The sequence below is a fragment of the Bidens hawaiensis genome, unplaced genomic scaffold, assembly GCF_021521415.1.
Source record: "Bidens hawaiensis isolate Kalapana, Puna unplaced genomic scaffold, B.hawaiensis_p1.1 tig00029930_1, whole genome shotgun sequence".
NCBI classification, from domain to species: domain Eukaryota; kingdom Viridiplantae; phylum Streptophyta; class Magnoliopsida; order Asterales; family Asteraceae; genus Bidens; species Bidens hawaiensis.
Genome location: NW_027494980.1, coordinates 131,525 through 149,254, shown reverse-complemented (window position 1 = coordinate 149,254; position 17,730 = coordinate 131,525). Strand labels below are relative to the sequence as shown.

General features: G+C 37.8%; 1 protein-coding gene across 1 annotated transcript; it reads left to right on the top strand.

Moving 5' to 3' along the window:
* Window positions 1-616: 616 nt before the first annotated feature.
* Window positions 617-3,682, top strand: LOC143579757 (uncharacterized). The gene is made up of 7 exons (XM_077062972.1): window positions 617-1,180; window positions 2,640-2,726; window positions 2,817-2,861; window positions 2,968-3,063; window positions 3,133-3,234; window positions 3,319-3,473; window positions 3,572-3,682. The coding sequence occupies exons 1-7, from the start codon at window positions 617-619 to the stop codon at window positions 3,651-3,653; spliced, it is 1,131 nt and encodes a 376-aa protein (XP_076919087.1). The 3' UTR covers window positions 3,654-3,682.
* The last annotated feature ends 14,048 nt before the right edge of the window (window positions 3,683-17,730 follow it).

Genomic DNA, 17,730 nt, shown 5'->3' with positions numbered 1-17,730 from the left:
ATGAATTATTTTAACTAGCCCTTATATTATTTACGTCTTTCAAACTTGTTTCTTATTGAAGATTTTAAATTGAAAAAAAATAAAATAAAGCTCGAAAATCGCTCGATGTTCGATCGAAAAATACTTAATTTGATTTTGGCTCGTTTGGAATTTCAGTTGTTTAACGAACGAGCCAAGCAACAAGCAAGCCTTCACTCGGTTGGGCTCGTGAATAGCCCTAGTATGTTATGCCAGAGAATTATGCTCTTATGGTGACACAACGACTGTTAAGTGACAGCTGGCGGTTTGGATTTTCGGGAAAACAACCAACCCAAACTCTGAAAACAATATAAACCCAGTTAAAATAACATACTTTAATTATAGTGGAACAATATAACTCTGTAATTTCAGAAGTACGGTATTTCAAAACGCAACAAAGTCGCCTTAAAAAAAAGGTGATGTAAAGTTGAATGCTATGATATACGTTACAGTGTCAGGGCTAAAAGTGTCATTCTCCCATATGTTGTGTACGCAGCCTTTTAAACCCTATCAGCCTTTTAAGCCGCCTCTTTTTATCACATTATTATTAATTTATTATTATTACTATTCCGTTACCCATTTCATTTCTCCGATCAAAATGCAATCTCCGGCCATCACCAACCGCCACTTCTTCACCGGAACCACCATCCGCCACAAACCCATTTCTTCTTCAACCCGTCCGTTCACCGTCCGGATGGCTCTCCAACCCGACGCCCCATCCATCGCCGTCGTGGGCGTCACCGGCGCCGTCGGCCAAGAATTCTTGTCCGTACTCTCCGACCGCAACTTCCCATACCGGTCAATCAAGCTCCTGGCCAGCAAACGCTCAGCCGGGAAGAAATACACCTTCGAAGACAACGAGTACGTGGTGGAAGAATTGACAGCCGATAGCTTCCACGGTGTGGACATTGCTCTGTTCAGTGCTGGTGGGTCAATTAGTAAGGAGTATGGGCCAATTGCTGTGGACTGTGGGACGGTTGTGGTGGATAATAGTTCTGCCTTTAGGATGGTGGATAATGTGCCGCTGGTGATACCGGAAGTTAATCCGGAGGCGATGGAGGGGATTAGATTAGGGAGTGGGAAAGGGGCGTTGATTGCGAACCCGAATTGTTCGACGATTATATGTTTGATGGCGGCTACGCCGCTTCATCGCCGGGCTAAGGTTGATTAGTTTGTTTGTTGGTGTATTGATTGTTGGAGTTACGGGTGGGTGTGATTCGGTTTTGGGCTAAAACGAAATAAAAATTGGAACTTTTGTTAGCATGTTAATTGTTATGATATGGGTGGGCGTGGTTCAGTTTGGGCCGGTTTTGGGATAAAACTGAATAAAATGTTGAAAGTTTCGGTTTTGAGTTTTAAGAATTGTTAGGTTTTGGTTTTTCGGTTTGGTTTGGGTTGGAAGTTAAACAAAAAACTGAAACTTTGGATTTTGTGTTTTTCAAAAACTGTTTGGTTTTGGTTTTTTTGGTGTTAATTGTTTTGTTTGTTGTTACATCATTTGTAAGAATTAGAGGGATGCACGGTTTGGTTTGGGTCGGTTTTGGGTTAAAACCAAAAAACCGAAACTTTGGTTTTTGGGTGTTGAAAATTGTTAGGTCTTGGGTTGTTTGCGGTTCGGTTTAGTTTGGAAACGAGCTAAGGTTGATTGTTTTGTTTATTGAAATGCTAATATTAGAAGGTGTTTGTGGTTCGGTTCAGTTTGGGGCTAAGACTGAATAAAAAGTTCAAAGTTTCGGTTTTTGAGTTTTTGAATACCGTTTAGTTTTATTTATTTATTTATTTGTTTTTTCGGTTTTTGGTTAGGTTTTGATTTTGTCATTTGACTTTAAAATTTTGGGTTTGGGTCCGCCTTTACCATTTTGATCTTAAAATTCTAAAGTTAATAGTTTTGTTTGTTGTTGCATCAGTTGTTAGAATTTGGGTGTGTACGGTTTGCTTTGGGTCGGTTTTGGGCTAAAACTGAATTAAAAACCAAAACTTTGGCTTTTGAATGTTTGAAAACTGTTTTGGCCTTTTGAATTTTCAAAAACTGTTAGGTCTTGATTTGGTTTGGTTTGGGTCGGTTTTGGGGCTAAAAGTGAACCAAAAACTGAAACTTTGGCTTTTGAATTTTTGACATTTGTTAGTTTCGGTTTGGTCTGGGCTGGTTTTGGGCTAAAACACTAAATTTGGCTTTTGAATATTTGAAATCTGTTAGCTTGGTTTGGTTTGGGTTGGTTTTGGGCTAAAACCGTAATTTTGGCTTTTGGATTTTTCGAAAATTGTTAGGTGTCGGTGTTTTTGATTGGGTTCGGTTTCGGTTTTGGTTTTTTGGGTTTTAGCATGTGACTTTAAAAGTTTGGGACGAAAAAAACAATTTGGCTCAAAATAATGGATTTTGGTCTAAATCATTTTGTTAATTAATAACTAATTTATTATTATACGTTTTGGGCTAAAATATTGGAGTTACATTTTTATTAAATTCTTATAAATTATAAATAAAAATAAAAATCTATAGATTCAGTTTGTTTTTTTATTAAATGCAACACCAAACCGAACCATCAGTTCTGTTTATACAAAAACATAAAACTAAACCGACAATTTTTTTTATCTAATTGATGTTTTGGTTTCGTTAATTGCAGGTATCGCGTATGGTGGTTAGCACATATCAGGCGGCTAGTGGCGCCGGTGCTGCAGCGATGGAAGAGCTTGAGCTTCAGACTCGTGAGGTTTAGATTATTATTTGAATTAATATAATGTACATATATATGTTTATAACCAGAAGTTTATAATTTTAGATTCATTTTATATACTTTTAGGTGCTTGAAGGGAAAAGACCTACTTGTAATATCTTCAAACAACAGGTTTGATTATTATTATTATTATTATTATTATTATTTAACATATATTATTTGAATGGCCAATGGATTCAAACTGGTGACTGAATTTATTTTGTACTTTTAAATGCAGTATGCTTTTAATTTATTCTCACACAATGCACCTGTTCTACCAAATGGCTATAATGAGGAAGAAATGAAATTAGTGAAGGAGACTAGAAAAATATGGGTAAGTGCGTTTATTTATATACCGAAAAAGATAAACGTGATCTAATTTAATTTCTGCGTGTGCACTTAGAATGACAAGGACGTGAAAGTGACTGCCACATGTATACGCGTTCCAGTTATGCGGGCCCATGCCGAGAGCGTGAACCTACAATTCGCTAGCCCGCTTGATGAGGTACCCTCATGTCAATAAGTTCATTTTGTATTTATGGTTATAAATTATAATTAATAATATTGGTTGATTTTTTGAATAATGTAGAACGAAGCGAGGGATATTTTGAAGAAAGCTCCGGGTGTGGTGGTTATTGATGATCGGGCTAGCAACCGTTTTCCTACTCCTTTGGAGGTTTCTAACAAGGATGACGTGGCAGTTGGTCGGATTCGTCAAGACGAGTCTCAAGACGGAAACCATGGGTCTGTAAATCTTGAATAAGTATTTAGTTTTTGTTTAAATGTTTATTAGTTTATGTTTGACTTATTATTATTTTGTTTTTGTGTTTTTTTTGGTACAGATTGGATATCTTTGTTTGCGGGGATCAAATACGCAAGGGGGCTGCGCTTAATGCTGTCCAGATTGCAGAGATGTTGCTGTAACCAAGATATTCAGGTAAGTTACGATTTTGGATCTAGATGTTGAAGACAACAGCATTGTTTGGATGTTTATGGATGGTCTATGTTTTGATTACATGTAAACATGCGTGTTGGAATCGAGTTTGTTGCATTTTTGATGGTTAAATTGGCTCGGTAACGGATTTTGGTGGTAGTTATGCTGTGGATTCGAGTTTAAAAGGATCATGATTTTAAAATAAGCTTGTAAAATGTTTGTTTGGATAATTAGTTTTCGTGTAGTAGCTTATGAACGGATAGATGTCACCGATGTGCATGACATGAAGTGGTTGCAAGACTTGGATAGATACCAACTCGTTTAATGTTTACAGCTTGATTACAACCCGTTAAAAAACTTATCTGAATAGGTTAAACGAGTAGTTCTTGATCATGTCTAGTTTTCTTGAAGTGGTAACTGGTTAGATAAACTGGCAAAGCATTGGGCGTCATTAATCTTAAAAAAGATAGCTTTCCAGAGTTGATTAGGTTATTTGATTTCCAATTTGTGCTACACCGCTGCATATGAGTCGTTTTAAGCAAATTTTGGGCGATGGCGTGCCGCGTGCTTGAGATAACTGTTTGGGTTGTAGATTATTTGTTTGATAATTTGAGCCACTAAGATCATGCCACCTCGCCTAAGTCAATTTTTTTATTACTTTTTTTTATTTTAGTTTTAAGTGAAACATACATGTCTATGTGGTGGAACATTTTTCACTTCCACTATGGATGCCCTAATTGATTAACCAAAACCAGTTGGTTTTTTTCCTAATAACAAAAGTGTTTGGTTATAGGTTGTTTACCGAATTAGATCGATCCATGCTCACCTCTAATTTTGAGGGTGAATTTGCTCATGTTCGTTACATTAATGCAATTAGCCATTTTATGGGTTTGGCTTTGTGCCAAAGTTTAAGGTACATTTATTGGTTTGAAATTTGAATAGCATTTTGGTTCTAGTTAGTAATGCTGATAATATACAGACAAAACAGTAAAACTAGTCCTTTATGTTTGCACGTTCTTTCAATGGTCGTCTTTTCGCAAACTTAATGACAGAAAGCATTCTTTTTGTTTAAAAACTACATCACCTTATGTCCTTTTGGCCTAACCCAGTTAACTTTTCTCGTTAAATCCAGTCATGTGCAAAGCACATGAGGATAGTTTTGTACATTTACATATTTATTTAATAATTAAAAAATAAATATTATATATATATATATATATATCTTTAACTCTCTCTCTCTCTCTCTCTCTCTCTCTCTCACCGTTCGGCGACCACCCACCACACCGTCCGGCCACCACCCACCACACCGTTCGGCGACCATCTTCATCAGTTTTGGTTTAAAGATCTGGTTCAAGAACAAATTTAGGGTTTTAGGTTTACAGATCCAAATCAAGTGGGTAAACTTCCAGGTAAGAGATACATTCAATCTCCATCTGTATTCTCTCTCTACTTTCTCTGCAACCTCCATAACTATGGTCAAGTTGATGAAGCTGGCCGCCGGAAACACACAATTATTATCATGTTTACTAGTTCTAGATCTGGGATTGAATTAGAAGGATGTTTACAGATCTGAGATTGAGTAGGCCGGTGGTAGCATCAATGGGCGAATTGTAATGGTTGTCGCCAATGTGGTGGTGGTCACCGGCGATGGTTGTAATGGTTATCGGCGATGTGGTGGTGGTCATGGCTAGATGGTGGCCGACCATATATTTAACGGCAAGACAGAGATGGGTGGAGATGGATTAGGGCCAAAGTTAGAGTTTTTTATTTTATAAATGATGAGTATTGGGGATTTAGGGTTCTTACAGTGGGAGTTACAGTGGAGGCGGCCGACGGTTAGTGGTCGTGGCGGTTATGGGTGGAGGCGGTGGCAGATGGTGGGTGGTGGTGCTTGTTTGGTTGGTGATGGTAGGGGTGGTGGTCTTTAGAAGAGAGAGAGAGAGAGGTGGTATTTTATTTTTCTTAAATTTAAATGTTTATTTAGTTTTAATTAGTAAATTATGTGTAAAGTTACAAAAGTACCCTAATGTGCATTATACATGACTAGATTTCACGTTTTAGTTATTTAATGTCGAGTAAGGAACGGGTCTTGGGCTTAGTTATTTTATGAACTCGGCCTGTCTCGACCCGTAGGAAGCCAACCCGAGCCTAACCAAACCCGTAGTATATAAACGAAAGTTCTTGACACTTCCACCATTTTCACCATCTTCCTTCACTTACACCCACACAAACACTCTCATTTCTAGAGAGAGAAGCTAGAGAGAGAAAGTTCTCAAATCACAAATCCGAGTCCACAATCTTGTTCCTAATCGTTTTTGGTAAGTCCCTCTCGAAAATCATCCGTTTTCATAACCATTTTCGAGCTCAAATCGAGCAAAAACTCCCTATTTTCGTAACTTGAGTTTTCGGGTCAAAAACCGCCTTGTTTTGATGTCAAAATGCAAGCTTTTGTGTTTAAAAGTACAAGGAATCGATAGCCCTTTCAATCCCGAGCATTTCCATGTCAAAAACTTCGATTTTGGGTCAAAAATCTGGAAAATCTGGAAAACCCGTGGGTTTCTCCGTCGCCAGCTTGAAGGAGTCGAACCAGACTCATTCGATCGAACCAGTCGATCGAATCAGTCCATTCGATCGAATGCGTAGATCGAACAAGTCCAGTCGACCGAATAGGGAAGCAACCGAATGGTCTCCAACTCATTCGATCGAATGAGTTTTGTATTCGATCGAATGAGTGTTGTATTCGATCGAACGTGTTCCTATTCGATCGAACGTGTTCCTGTTTGATCGAACGTGTTGTATTCGATCGAACGTGTTGTATTCGATCGAACGTGTTCCTATTCGATCGAACGTGTTCCTATTCGATCGAATCAAGCCAGAACCAAGTTGTTTCCAAGTTCGCCTAAGGTTTAACTTCGCCTGAAGCGAAGTTCGTTTTTAAAATGAATTAAAAACCTAATGGGAAATGTGTTAAGGCAGTTATTGAAAACGAGTAGTAGTAGTTAATTGATATGTGTAAATATTATACAGTTAGCCGAGCCCAGTTAAAGAAAGGAATTACAATCAACGGAGAACGTAACCGTATTCAGGTGAGTTTCTAGCCCCATTTCCTTGTTATGTTTTCGGGGCTGTGTGCATACTCGATGTGAAGTGTGAATCCACTTACTTTAAGTGGTAAGTGTATGCTATAGATGTTATATGAGGTATATATTTATAATGCTTGTCGGTACGTGAACGATCTTCGGATATTGCACGTATCGCCAAGGATAGCGATTGCCAAGTGGTTGATAGTGTGTATGAATGATGTGATGTGACTTGTTCACTACGTAAATACTAAACTAATATGAGTGTGACCAAGGCAGGTTGAGGTAGAGTGTGTTAGAGGTAGCAGGAGTCTAGTAAGGGTGTTAGTGGCATAGCGTGAGTGCGTGATAGGGAAAGCCTATACGTGCCTTCGTTATTAAGTGGCATAGCGTGAGTGCGTGATAGGGAAAGCCTATACGTGCCTTCGTTATTAAGTGGCATAGCGTGAGTGCGTGATAGGGAAAGCCTATACGTGCCTTCGCTATTAAGTGGCATAGCGTGAGTGCGTGATAGGGAAAGCCTATACGTGCCTTCGTTATTAAGTGGCATAGCGTGAGTGCGTGATAGGGAAAGCCTATACGTGCCGTTGTAATTAAGTGGCTAAGCTGTAGGGGTAATTAAGTGGTTAACAGTGGCATGTTAGACAGTGGACTATGTGTCTTCGGATACGTATATATATATTGTATGAAGTGGTTGTATGATAAGTTGCTTGATTAACTAGAACTCACTCAGCGTAGCTGACTTTTAGTATGCACGCAGGTGAGCTGATTACAGAGTTAGCATGAGGACGACACACGGCATGGATTGAACGGCTGGCATCTGAAGAAAGAAGTAAAGATGTTTTAAATATAAAGTTTTGTGTTATGGTATCAAAGAAAAAGTTTAACGTTTTGTAACAAATGATTGATGTTTTATATTCCGCGAAAAGTTTTAATAAACTCTGATTGAAGAACTGTGTTTATGAGTAAATCCGACGCTAAAGTAGGGCTACCGGGTTCGGGGCCTTACAAGTTGGTATCAGAGCATAAGTTCGAGAGATTTAAGCATCCTACATGCTTAGACTCGAACAGAAAATGGGATTTAAGTAAGAAAGGAAAGAAGATGCCAGTTCAAGAATGCCATGTGTCGCTCAAGCAAGATCAGTAAAGGTAAGGTGTATGATTAAATGATATATGTTAATGAGAAAAGAAAGATATGTGAACGTTAGGGATAGGAATAATTGATTGTTTGATTTGACAAACTGCTTATGTAGAACCAGCACAAATGGACTCATAAAGGGAAGTGTATAGGACACGGAAAGTAACGTGATCAGCTAATCACAACTGGCCACTGTTATTACCTGTTAGCCTTACTATCCTTGTACTAGATAGATCCTTGAGTGATGATGTTTGTGTTTTCCCTTTTAGATTACGATGGCTGGAGCTGGAGAATTTGTTGAAACTGGGGGTCGCACTGGGCGTCGTGGCAGGCCTCGTCTTGTCCGGCAACCCTCGGTGGAAGAAGCTTCCCACACCGAAGATGAAGGAAGCGCAGCTGGAGGAGACCAGAACAACAACGAAGAAGTTCAACTTAGCCCTGCAGTTCAAGCAGCCATTGTTCAAGCTGTAGTTGCTGCTGTGAAGAACCTGAATCCCGAAGGGTCTGCTGGAAGCCGTGAACGAACCGTTGAAGGGGCAGGTGGTAATAATAGAGAGAATGACGAGAGGGAAAGGGATAACTCGAGTGAGGTAAAGTCTGTGAAAGATGATGAAAGGAAGAGGGGCCGAGGCGGTTGCAACTATAAGTCCTTCAAAGGTTGTGACCCGCCTAAGTTGACTGGTTTGGGAGACGCAATCGCTACTCTTCAGTGGATAACCGCCATGGATAAGGTTATCCGCATTAGCGAGTGTCGTCCTGACCAAGCAGTGGGTTATGCCACTCAGTCATTTGAAGATGAGGCCATGTACTGGTGGGAAACGGTCGAACAAAGGAAGACCCGAGAGGAGATTAAGGCCATGAGGTGGGATGACCTTAAGGAGTTAGTGATGAAAAGGTTCTGTGCTGATGCTGAGGTTGAGAGGGCCGAGATGAAGTTTCTGAATCTAAAGGCGGACAAGATGACACATCGTGAGTACACCACTGAATTCAACCGCATGTCTAGGTTGGTACCTGACATGGTGAACACCGAGGCGAAACGGATCAAGTGCTACGTTAGAGGACTTCCCCAGAAGGTCCGCATGTTGGTCAGGGCCAACAAACCTGTTACCTTTGAGTCTGCGGTCGAGTTGGCGGAGATAGTCTATGATGATCTGGCGGCGGATGATGTGGGAGTGGAAGATGAGGGAAAAGGGAAAGGAACTAAAAGAGCTGGGGATATCGTGGAACATGCAGGGAGAAGGACACAGAAGATGGCAGGGAGTGGAGCATGTAAGGTGTGTGGAAAGATGCACTTGGGGGAATGCAAGGCTGGTCCAAACCAGTGCTACCGATGTGGGAGGGAGGGGCACCTCTCCCGTGAATGCACCGAGGACCAGAAGTGTTATAGGTGTGGTAAGTCAGGTCACATAGCTAGGGAGTGTAGAGAAGCCGTGGCAGTGAGGGAAGGAAGAGGAAACGCGTGAAGGGATGGTCTATTAGCTGCTGAGGAGGTTGCAGGAGAATAAGTGGCATGTCACAGTTGTTTTATGTTTAGTAGTTAAAGAGTGTTTTATGTTACAGTTGAACCTATGTTGTTTAGCAAGCTTGAATGATTTCCTTTTATGTTATGAAGTACTTGTGACTTCCTGTGCTTTAGTATGAACGATCTATGAATTTAACTTGAATGCATGTTGGTTATAATAAATAGTTGTGTGATGGTAAAGCGTGTAAATATAAGAAGTTTTCCGTTTATAGGGAATAAGTTAGGTTTCGGGGGCGAAACCTCTTTAAGGAGGGAAGACTTGTAACATCCCGAAATTTTTATATTGATAAATAAAAGAAAGTTATGTTTAGTAATTTCACGTTTTAGTTATTTAATGTCGAGTAAGGAACGGGTCTTGGGCTTAGTTATTTTATGAACTCGGCCTGTCTCGACCCGTAGGAAGCCAACCCGAGCCTAACCAAACCCGTAGTATATAAACGAAAGTTCTTGACACTTCCACCATTTTCACCATCTTCCTTCACTTACACCCACACAAACACTCTCATTTCTAGAGAGAGAAGCTAGAGAGAGAAAGTTCTCAAATCACAAATCCGAGTCCACAATCTTGTTCCTAATCGTTTTTGGTAAGTCCCTCTCGAAAATCATCCGTTTTCATAACCATTTTCGAGCTCAAATCGAGCAAAAACTCCCTATTTTCGTAACTTGAGTTTTCGGGTCAAAAACCGCCTTGTTTTGATGTCAAAATGCAAGCTTTTGTGTTTAAAAGTACAAGGAATCGATAGCCCTTTCAATCCCGAGCATTTCCATGTCAAAAACTTCGATTTTGGGTCAAAAATCTGGAAAATCTGGAAAACCCGTGGGTTTCTCCGTCGCCAGCTTGAAGGAGTCGAACCAGACTCATTCGATCGAACCAGTCGATCGAATCAGTCCATTCGATCGAATGCGTAGATCGAACAAGTCCAGTCGACCGAATAGGGAAGCAACCGAATGGTCTCCAACTCATTCGATCGAATGAGTTTTGTATTCGATCGAATGAGTGTTGTATTCGATCGAACGTGTTCCTATTCGATCGAACGTGTTCCTGTTTGATCGAACGTGTTGTATTCGATCGAACGTGTTGTATTCGATCGAACGTGTTCCTATTCGATCGAACGTGTTCCTATTCGATCGAATCAAGCCAGAACCAAGTTGTTTCCAAGTTCGCCTAAGGTTTAACTTCGCCTGAAGCGAAGTTCGTTTTTAAAATGAATTAAAAACCTAATGGGAAATGTGTTAAGGCAGTTATTGAAAACGAGTAGTAGTAGTTAATTGATATGTGTAAATATTATACAGTTAGCCGAGCCCAGTTAAAGAAAGGAATTACAATCAACGGAGAACGTAACCGTATTCAGGTGAGTTTCTAGCCCCATTTCCTTGTTATGTTTTCGGGGCTGTGTGCATACTCGATGTGAAGTGTGAATCCACTTACTTTAAGTGGTAAGTGTATGCTATAGATGTTATATGAGGTATATATTTATAATGCTTGTCGGTACGTGAACGATCTTCGGATATTGCACGTATCGCCAAGGATAGCGATTGCCAAGTGGTTGATAGTGTGTATGAATGATGTGATGTGACTTGTTCACTACGTAAATACTAAACTAATATGAGTGTGACCAAGGCAGGTTGAGGTAGAGTGTGTTAGAGGTAGCAGGAGTCTAGTAAGGGTGTTAGTGGCATAGCGTGAGTGCGTGATAGGGAAAGCCTATACGTGCCTTCGTTATTAAGTGGCATAGCGTGAGTGCGTGATAGGGAAAGCCTATACGTGCCTTCGTTATTAAGTGGCATAGCGTGAGTGCGTGATAGGGAAAGCCTATACGTGCCTTCGCTATTAAGTGGCATAGCGTGAGTGCGTGATAGGGAAAGCCTATACGTGCCTTCGTTATTAAGTGGCATAGCGTGAGTGCGTGATAGGGAAAGCCTATACGTGCCGTTGTAATTAAGTGGCTAAGCTGTAGGGGTAATTAAGTGGTTAACAGTGGCATGTTAGACAGTGGACTATGTGTCTTCGGATACGTATATATATATTGTATGAAGTGGTTGTATGATAAGTTGCTTGATTAACTAGAACTCACTCAGCGTAGCTGACTTTTAGTATGCACGCAGGTGAGCTGATTACAGAGTTAGCATGAGGACGACACACGGCATGGATTGAACGGCTGGCATCTGAAGAAAGAAGTAAAGATGTTTTAAATATAAAGTTTTGTGTTATGGTATCAAAGAAAAAGTTTAACGTTTTGTAACAAATGATTGATGTTTTATATTCCGCGAAAAGTTTTAATAAACTCTGATTGAAGAACTGTGTTTATGAGTAAATCCGACGCTAAAGTAGGGCTACCGGGTTCGGGGCCTTACAAGGCGGTGGCAGATGGTGGGTGGTGGTGCTTGTTTGGTTGGTGATGGTAGGGGTGGTGGTCTTTAGAAGAGAGAGAGAGAGAGGTGGTATTTTATTTTTCTTAAATTTAAATGTTTATTTAGTTTTAATTAGTAAATTATGTGTAAAGTTACAAAAGTACCCTAATGTGCATTATACATGACTAGATTTAACGAAAATATTTAATAGGGTTAGGGCTAAATGACCTAACGTGAAAGGAATTTGAAACATACAGTATGCTTTCTTCCATTTGTTTCGCGAAAGAACATCTATTGAAAAAACGTCCAAACATAAAGAACGTCTTTTGCTGTTTTGTCATATAGTTTGGTAAAGACATGTAGCATCTAAGATTCTTGGTTGATAAAACAAAAGTATTAAATTAGCTTAAATTCTTAGTTTAATCAAAGCTTACATGCTTAGTTTGATAAATATACTCATAGTTCTATACAAATTGTATGCTAGAAAAGTAGTAACTTGTAAGAAGGGGCTGAATTTGAAATATTTGATTTTCATTTGTGAGGACTCACAAACTTAAAAACCGATTTTTAACTCGTATTAGATTGGGCTAAAAAAAATTATATTGCCAGTTGAACCGGGTTATACAAGGAGTTCAATTGTTAAATATTTTACCTTGTAATTTTATATAAATGCAAATTCAATTAAAAAAAATAACCCAAAAGTATATGATTTCATAATAAAATATAATCCAAAAGTTGATCCATAATAAAAAAACACTCGATTTTCAATTAAACAATCGATATGTAAATTCGTTTCAATGTTAATCGCTGAGTTAAAAATAATTTTTAAAAAATATGAACCGCAAAATATCAAAAATCTTTTAGTCGTAAAACCGGTTTACCGGATTAAACCGGTATTTAAAATAAAATAAAAAAACGGCGGTATGATGCTCTAGCAAACCTCCAAAAAAAACCGGGTTCAAATTACAAGCCTAATATGTGAAATCCAGCATTACCGGTTCAACCGACCGATACAAACCGGCTTTTAAAACATTGCCTCCAACGCTCTTGCATGGAGGAGGTCCAAAAAATAAATGCTTAGATGGCATACATATAGTACGGTTTGATATTTTTATACTATTTGTGGAGAAATTAGTGTTTTTGAAGGATGTTTGAAATCTGATACGATAGTAAGCTAACGGTCTGTAGAGGTCCTAACGCTCTTAGGTCACAATTAATTAGGTGAATATTAATCAGAAATATTCAAATGTATTTGGTAGGAATACTCAAGTGTAAGTGTTTATTAAACCAAGACGGCAAAAAAGAATAATAAGCATTGGACGACATTGAATAAGATGTTGCGGCGTCTTAAATTGTTATGGCCTATTTTGTTGGAGGATTTCAAGGAAATTGGAATTAGAATTTCATTGTTTGGTTGGGTATGAGAAGGAATTGGAATTGAAATTAGTTTTCATCCAAATTTATCATTTAATGGAATTTAGATTCCTTCCATATATCAAAGGATTTTAAGGGATTTCAAAGGAATGTTCACAATTTACTCAAATAACCCTAGCAAGTAATAACCAAAGTCACCTGCATAGTCACCAACTACCACCACCATTTTTTCCGGCCACTAACATTTTATTCCGGCACCACCATTTTTTCCGGCCAACACCAACGAAATTCCGGCGAGATCTGAATCATGTTTTTCCGACCCGGAAACAACGGTTAATCAGTGCGTTTTCCGGCCATATATAAACGTGCGTTTTCCGGTCAGATCTAAACCCGCATTTCCGGCCATGTTTAAATCAACGCATCCCTTTTTTTCAACAGTTTGATTGCTAGCGGTGGTCGGAGATGGTGGTTGACAGTGCCAACCGACGGTGGTGAGTAACAGAGGAGCAGTGGTGGTGGTGACGATTATGACCGGCGGTGGTGGCTGGCAGCTTCAAAGAAAAAGGAAGAAGTCTGATAATTTTACAAATGGATAGGGTTAGTTATATTTGATAATTTGAAAAGGTAATTTTGTCTTTTTAGGTGTTTTTCAATTTCAATTCCTTTTAACAAAAGTATAACCAAACAAGATATGGATTTGTAATGGAATTCATACATTCCAATTCAAATTCCATTTCCCATACCAATTCCAATTTCAATAAAGTCCACAAACCAAACGCACCCTTATGATTGATTATTTATAGGCTGTGTTTTTTTATTAGATTGTCGTCACTAATTTGTACCCTGCTTTTGAATTGTAAATAATAAAGTAAATGCCAACTGATTATTATATGAATGTATTGTAAAGCTTTCAAAGGTCTTATGTGACGTTCCATATATTATTTTAAGTAAAAATTATGGATAAATCGGTGAATATTCAAAATAAAATGAATATCATTGCGAAAAAGTTTGAAAATATGTGTTATTGACAACATATACACTTTTAATACATCAAATGTTGGCTAACGCCCAAAACATATATTGTTAACCAAGAAAACTGATTCAAAACTTGATAATAACAATTGATAAACCTATACAACGGTTGAATATTAGCCTTTAGATATATAGGTGTATTTTAGTTTTTTTTTTTAATAAATATTTCAGTATTATAGAGTGTTCAAATCATTCTCTTTGAATCCGTCAAAACCATTTTTTCCCCGCCCTTTTTTTTCTCATTGAATTCCCTTCTTTCATCCTCTTTTTCTCGACACCATCATCACCTGGACACCACGTCGTAGTCGCTTCCTAACCACCACCACCTTCACCGATGTTGCTGCCACCACCACCACTTGACTATCACCATCACCACCGCCGCCACCACATCCGTTACTTTTTTTAGTAAGATTTATTTATTTTGATGCAGACAATGAAATGATAATGAGGCATTTTATTTTCGTATCTATTCTATTTCATTATTCGTTTCATTACCATATAGCAAACCCGTAGTCTCAAATGTGAATGCTTCATATTTTACTTAAAACTATGTAATTTGGTTATCCATAAATATCTACTTGACAAATCTAACTTGCGTCACTCAGTTTCATGCAATTATGTCAAATTAAGGACATAAATCAATTTAAAATTATCAAATTATGACTAAATCAATTGACATGTATAATTTCAGCCAATCAATTCCTATTTTTTGTTGGATTAAAATTCAAAAAGATTCATGCACTTTGTAAATAATCTAGCTAGAGTATATGAATGTTGATAGATTAATAGCATTTATGGATGAGTAAATGGTACCGGATAGAAGTGAGCAAATAAACCGGTTAATCGAACCAATCCGAAAATCAAATCGAAACCAAACTGTTTTTAAACCAATTATGTAGAAACCAGTTTGGAGCCGATTGAAACCGTAGGTTCGGAACCGTTTGTAATTTTCTCCACCAAAACCAGTTAACCGTGCAAAACCGGTCAAACCCCGAACCAAAATCTATCAAAATGTCACACCCCGACCAAAGGCGGCGGAACATGCCGAGGTGTAACGATTGTCCATAAGCACATGACACTAATTAAAGTGACAGTATTTAATAAACTCATTTCATTTCACAACATCGAAAATGTCACATAACAATTATCCATAAAATAACCATAAACAAGATATCACAAAATATGGCAAATTGATATTGTTCATTTTTACTAATATTCTAAGGTCTTTGATGTCGTTTTCTTCACAATCATAAATCAACCAAGATGCAAACCTGCAACATTTCATAAAATAAAGTTTGTCAACACAAAGGTCGGTGAGCAATTCATAAGTTTAATCATATTAGTATATAATAAAGATAGCCACAAAACTTGCATACGAAACGATAAATAAAAGTGGTAATTTGGATAAATAGATATCGCTAAACACATTAGCGACACCTAGCTATAAGGGGATGCCAAATAGTCTTGGATTTTATAGTTATCGTTAATTGCATTACGTTAACGACACCTTGCTATAAGGGGATGCCAAATAGTCTAGGATTTTATAGTTCCACCAACCAAAAGCGATAAACACATAGGCATATAAGCATAGAACACCAAATCGAGCAATTATTTAGGTAAAGTATACAACTACGTTTGTGGTTTAAGATTCAAATATAAAGCATTTTGTTGAATAAGTATGAAATGTCATCCCCAAAATAAAAGATGGAAAATGGGGTATGAAGTACTCACCTTCAAGTGGTAAACTTGAAAGATGATAATTTGGAGATTTGTCGGAACGACGAGTTTAACGCACAATGCCTAAAAAGAAAAGAAGTCTTGAATTTAGAAAGGTTGTCTTGAAGGTCTTTAAACAAAATAAGTGTTGAGAAATGTAAATAATTAAAGTTCAAGGTTTAAAATGTGACTATTTAAGAATTTATAATAATAACCCTTTAAAAATGTAAGTTTGCTCGAAACCGGTTAAAGTATCTAACCTTAATATTTACTCAACCTATGTTAAGTAATAAGGTGGGTAAAATGCAAGAATGCAAATCCCTTTGGAATAAAGATACTAAAACGGGTTTTTTTTATCGAGTGTTCGGGTTGTCTGTTCGGGTCTTGATAATTGGTCAAACCCAAAGTCAACTTTCCAAAATATTGAATGTTATGAGATAACTCAATAAAATTTAATAAGACTTAACCAAGTATGTAGTTCCATTGTTTTAGAACTAACAACGCACGTTAAGCGAGTGTTCGGTTTTGTCGGTCCAAACTTTGTTATGAGATCAAGTTGGATCCAACATTTCCAAGTACTTAAGAAAATATTTAAAAATCAATTTGTAACTATTTTTAAAGAAATACACAAGTCTTGATGGCTAAAAAAAACACACTTGTGTGTCTTAAGCGAGCAAGAATCGGTTTGGTTCGGTTTCCATCTTACAACAAGTTCATAGATGGTTTCCACATGTCCAAACACTAAATAACTTGTATAATAATGTACAAATAAAAAAATACCAAAAGTTAACAATAAAGTCTTTAAACAAAAGTTCGGTTTTCGGTTCGGATCGTGTTTCGGGTTAAAACCGAGGTAAGATTCTACAAACCCATAACCATAGAATTTGTAAAAATGATTTTAGAAACTTAGATCTAACACTAAGTATGTTTAAACAAACAAAACTAGTAACAAAGTTCGGTTTACGGTTTAGAGCTATTTACGGTTAAACCGAAGCATAGACTTTTAAAAACCCATAACCATGGAACTTGTAAACATGACCAACAAACTAAAATAAGCAAGATTAATATGTATGAACAAGTTATATAGATGTATATATATCAAGGACACGAAGTCATCCATGAAGCCTTGCCTTATGGGGTCCGAAACCTCACCGACCGGAATCGGAGAAGTAACTACCAAAGGTAAACAAGGGGTGTATATTATATATATGTTGCACAACCATAAACAAGTATTAATAAGGCTACATAAACTAATTAAGATGAAAGACCAAAATCCTTAAAGAACACTTAAGAAGATAACCTTGAATCTTTGATGTTTGAGAGAGTTTTTTTTTTTTTGGAGTTGTAGCAAGGGAAAATGAAGAGGAACGGTGGTGTATATATAGGGTAATGTTGGTGGTCAAATATGGGTGTGAGACACAAGAGTTTTCATGCAAAATGGATCAAGACAAAAACACAAAACAACAAAGAAATAAATAAATAATAAATAAATAAATAAATAAAAATAGGATGTTTTCAAGACCCAACAAGTGTGAAACAATATTGTAACATAAATCCATCATTTTGATTATAACATAAGCTTCGGTTTACAAATCGGGTCGGTTTACATAATAAACAAATACAAAAACGAATACAAACAAGACCCGAAATTGACGAATGTCACACAAAACCCGAAATGAAACCGATCGTAGCACCGGTCTCAACTCGAACCGAAGCCGATCATAAACCGGTTTTGACTTTTGTTGACCAAACCGAACCGGTTTGTGCACTTCTAGTACCAGGTACCTAGGGGCGAAGTTTAGTTAACCACCCCGGGCCCCCTATTTTTTTTTTTTGCGTAGTTGTGTAAATTT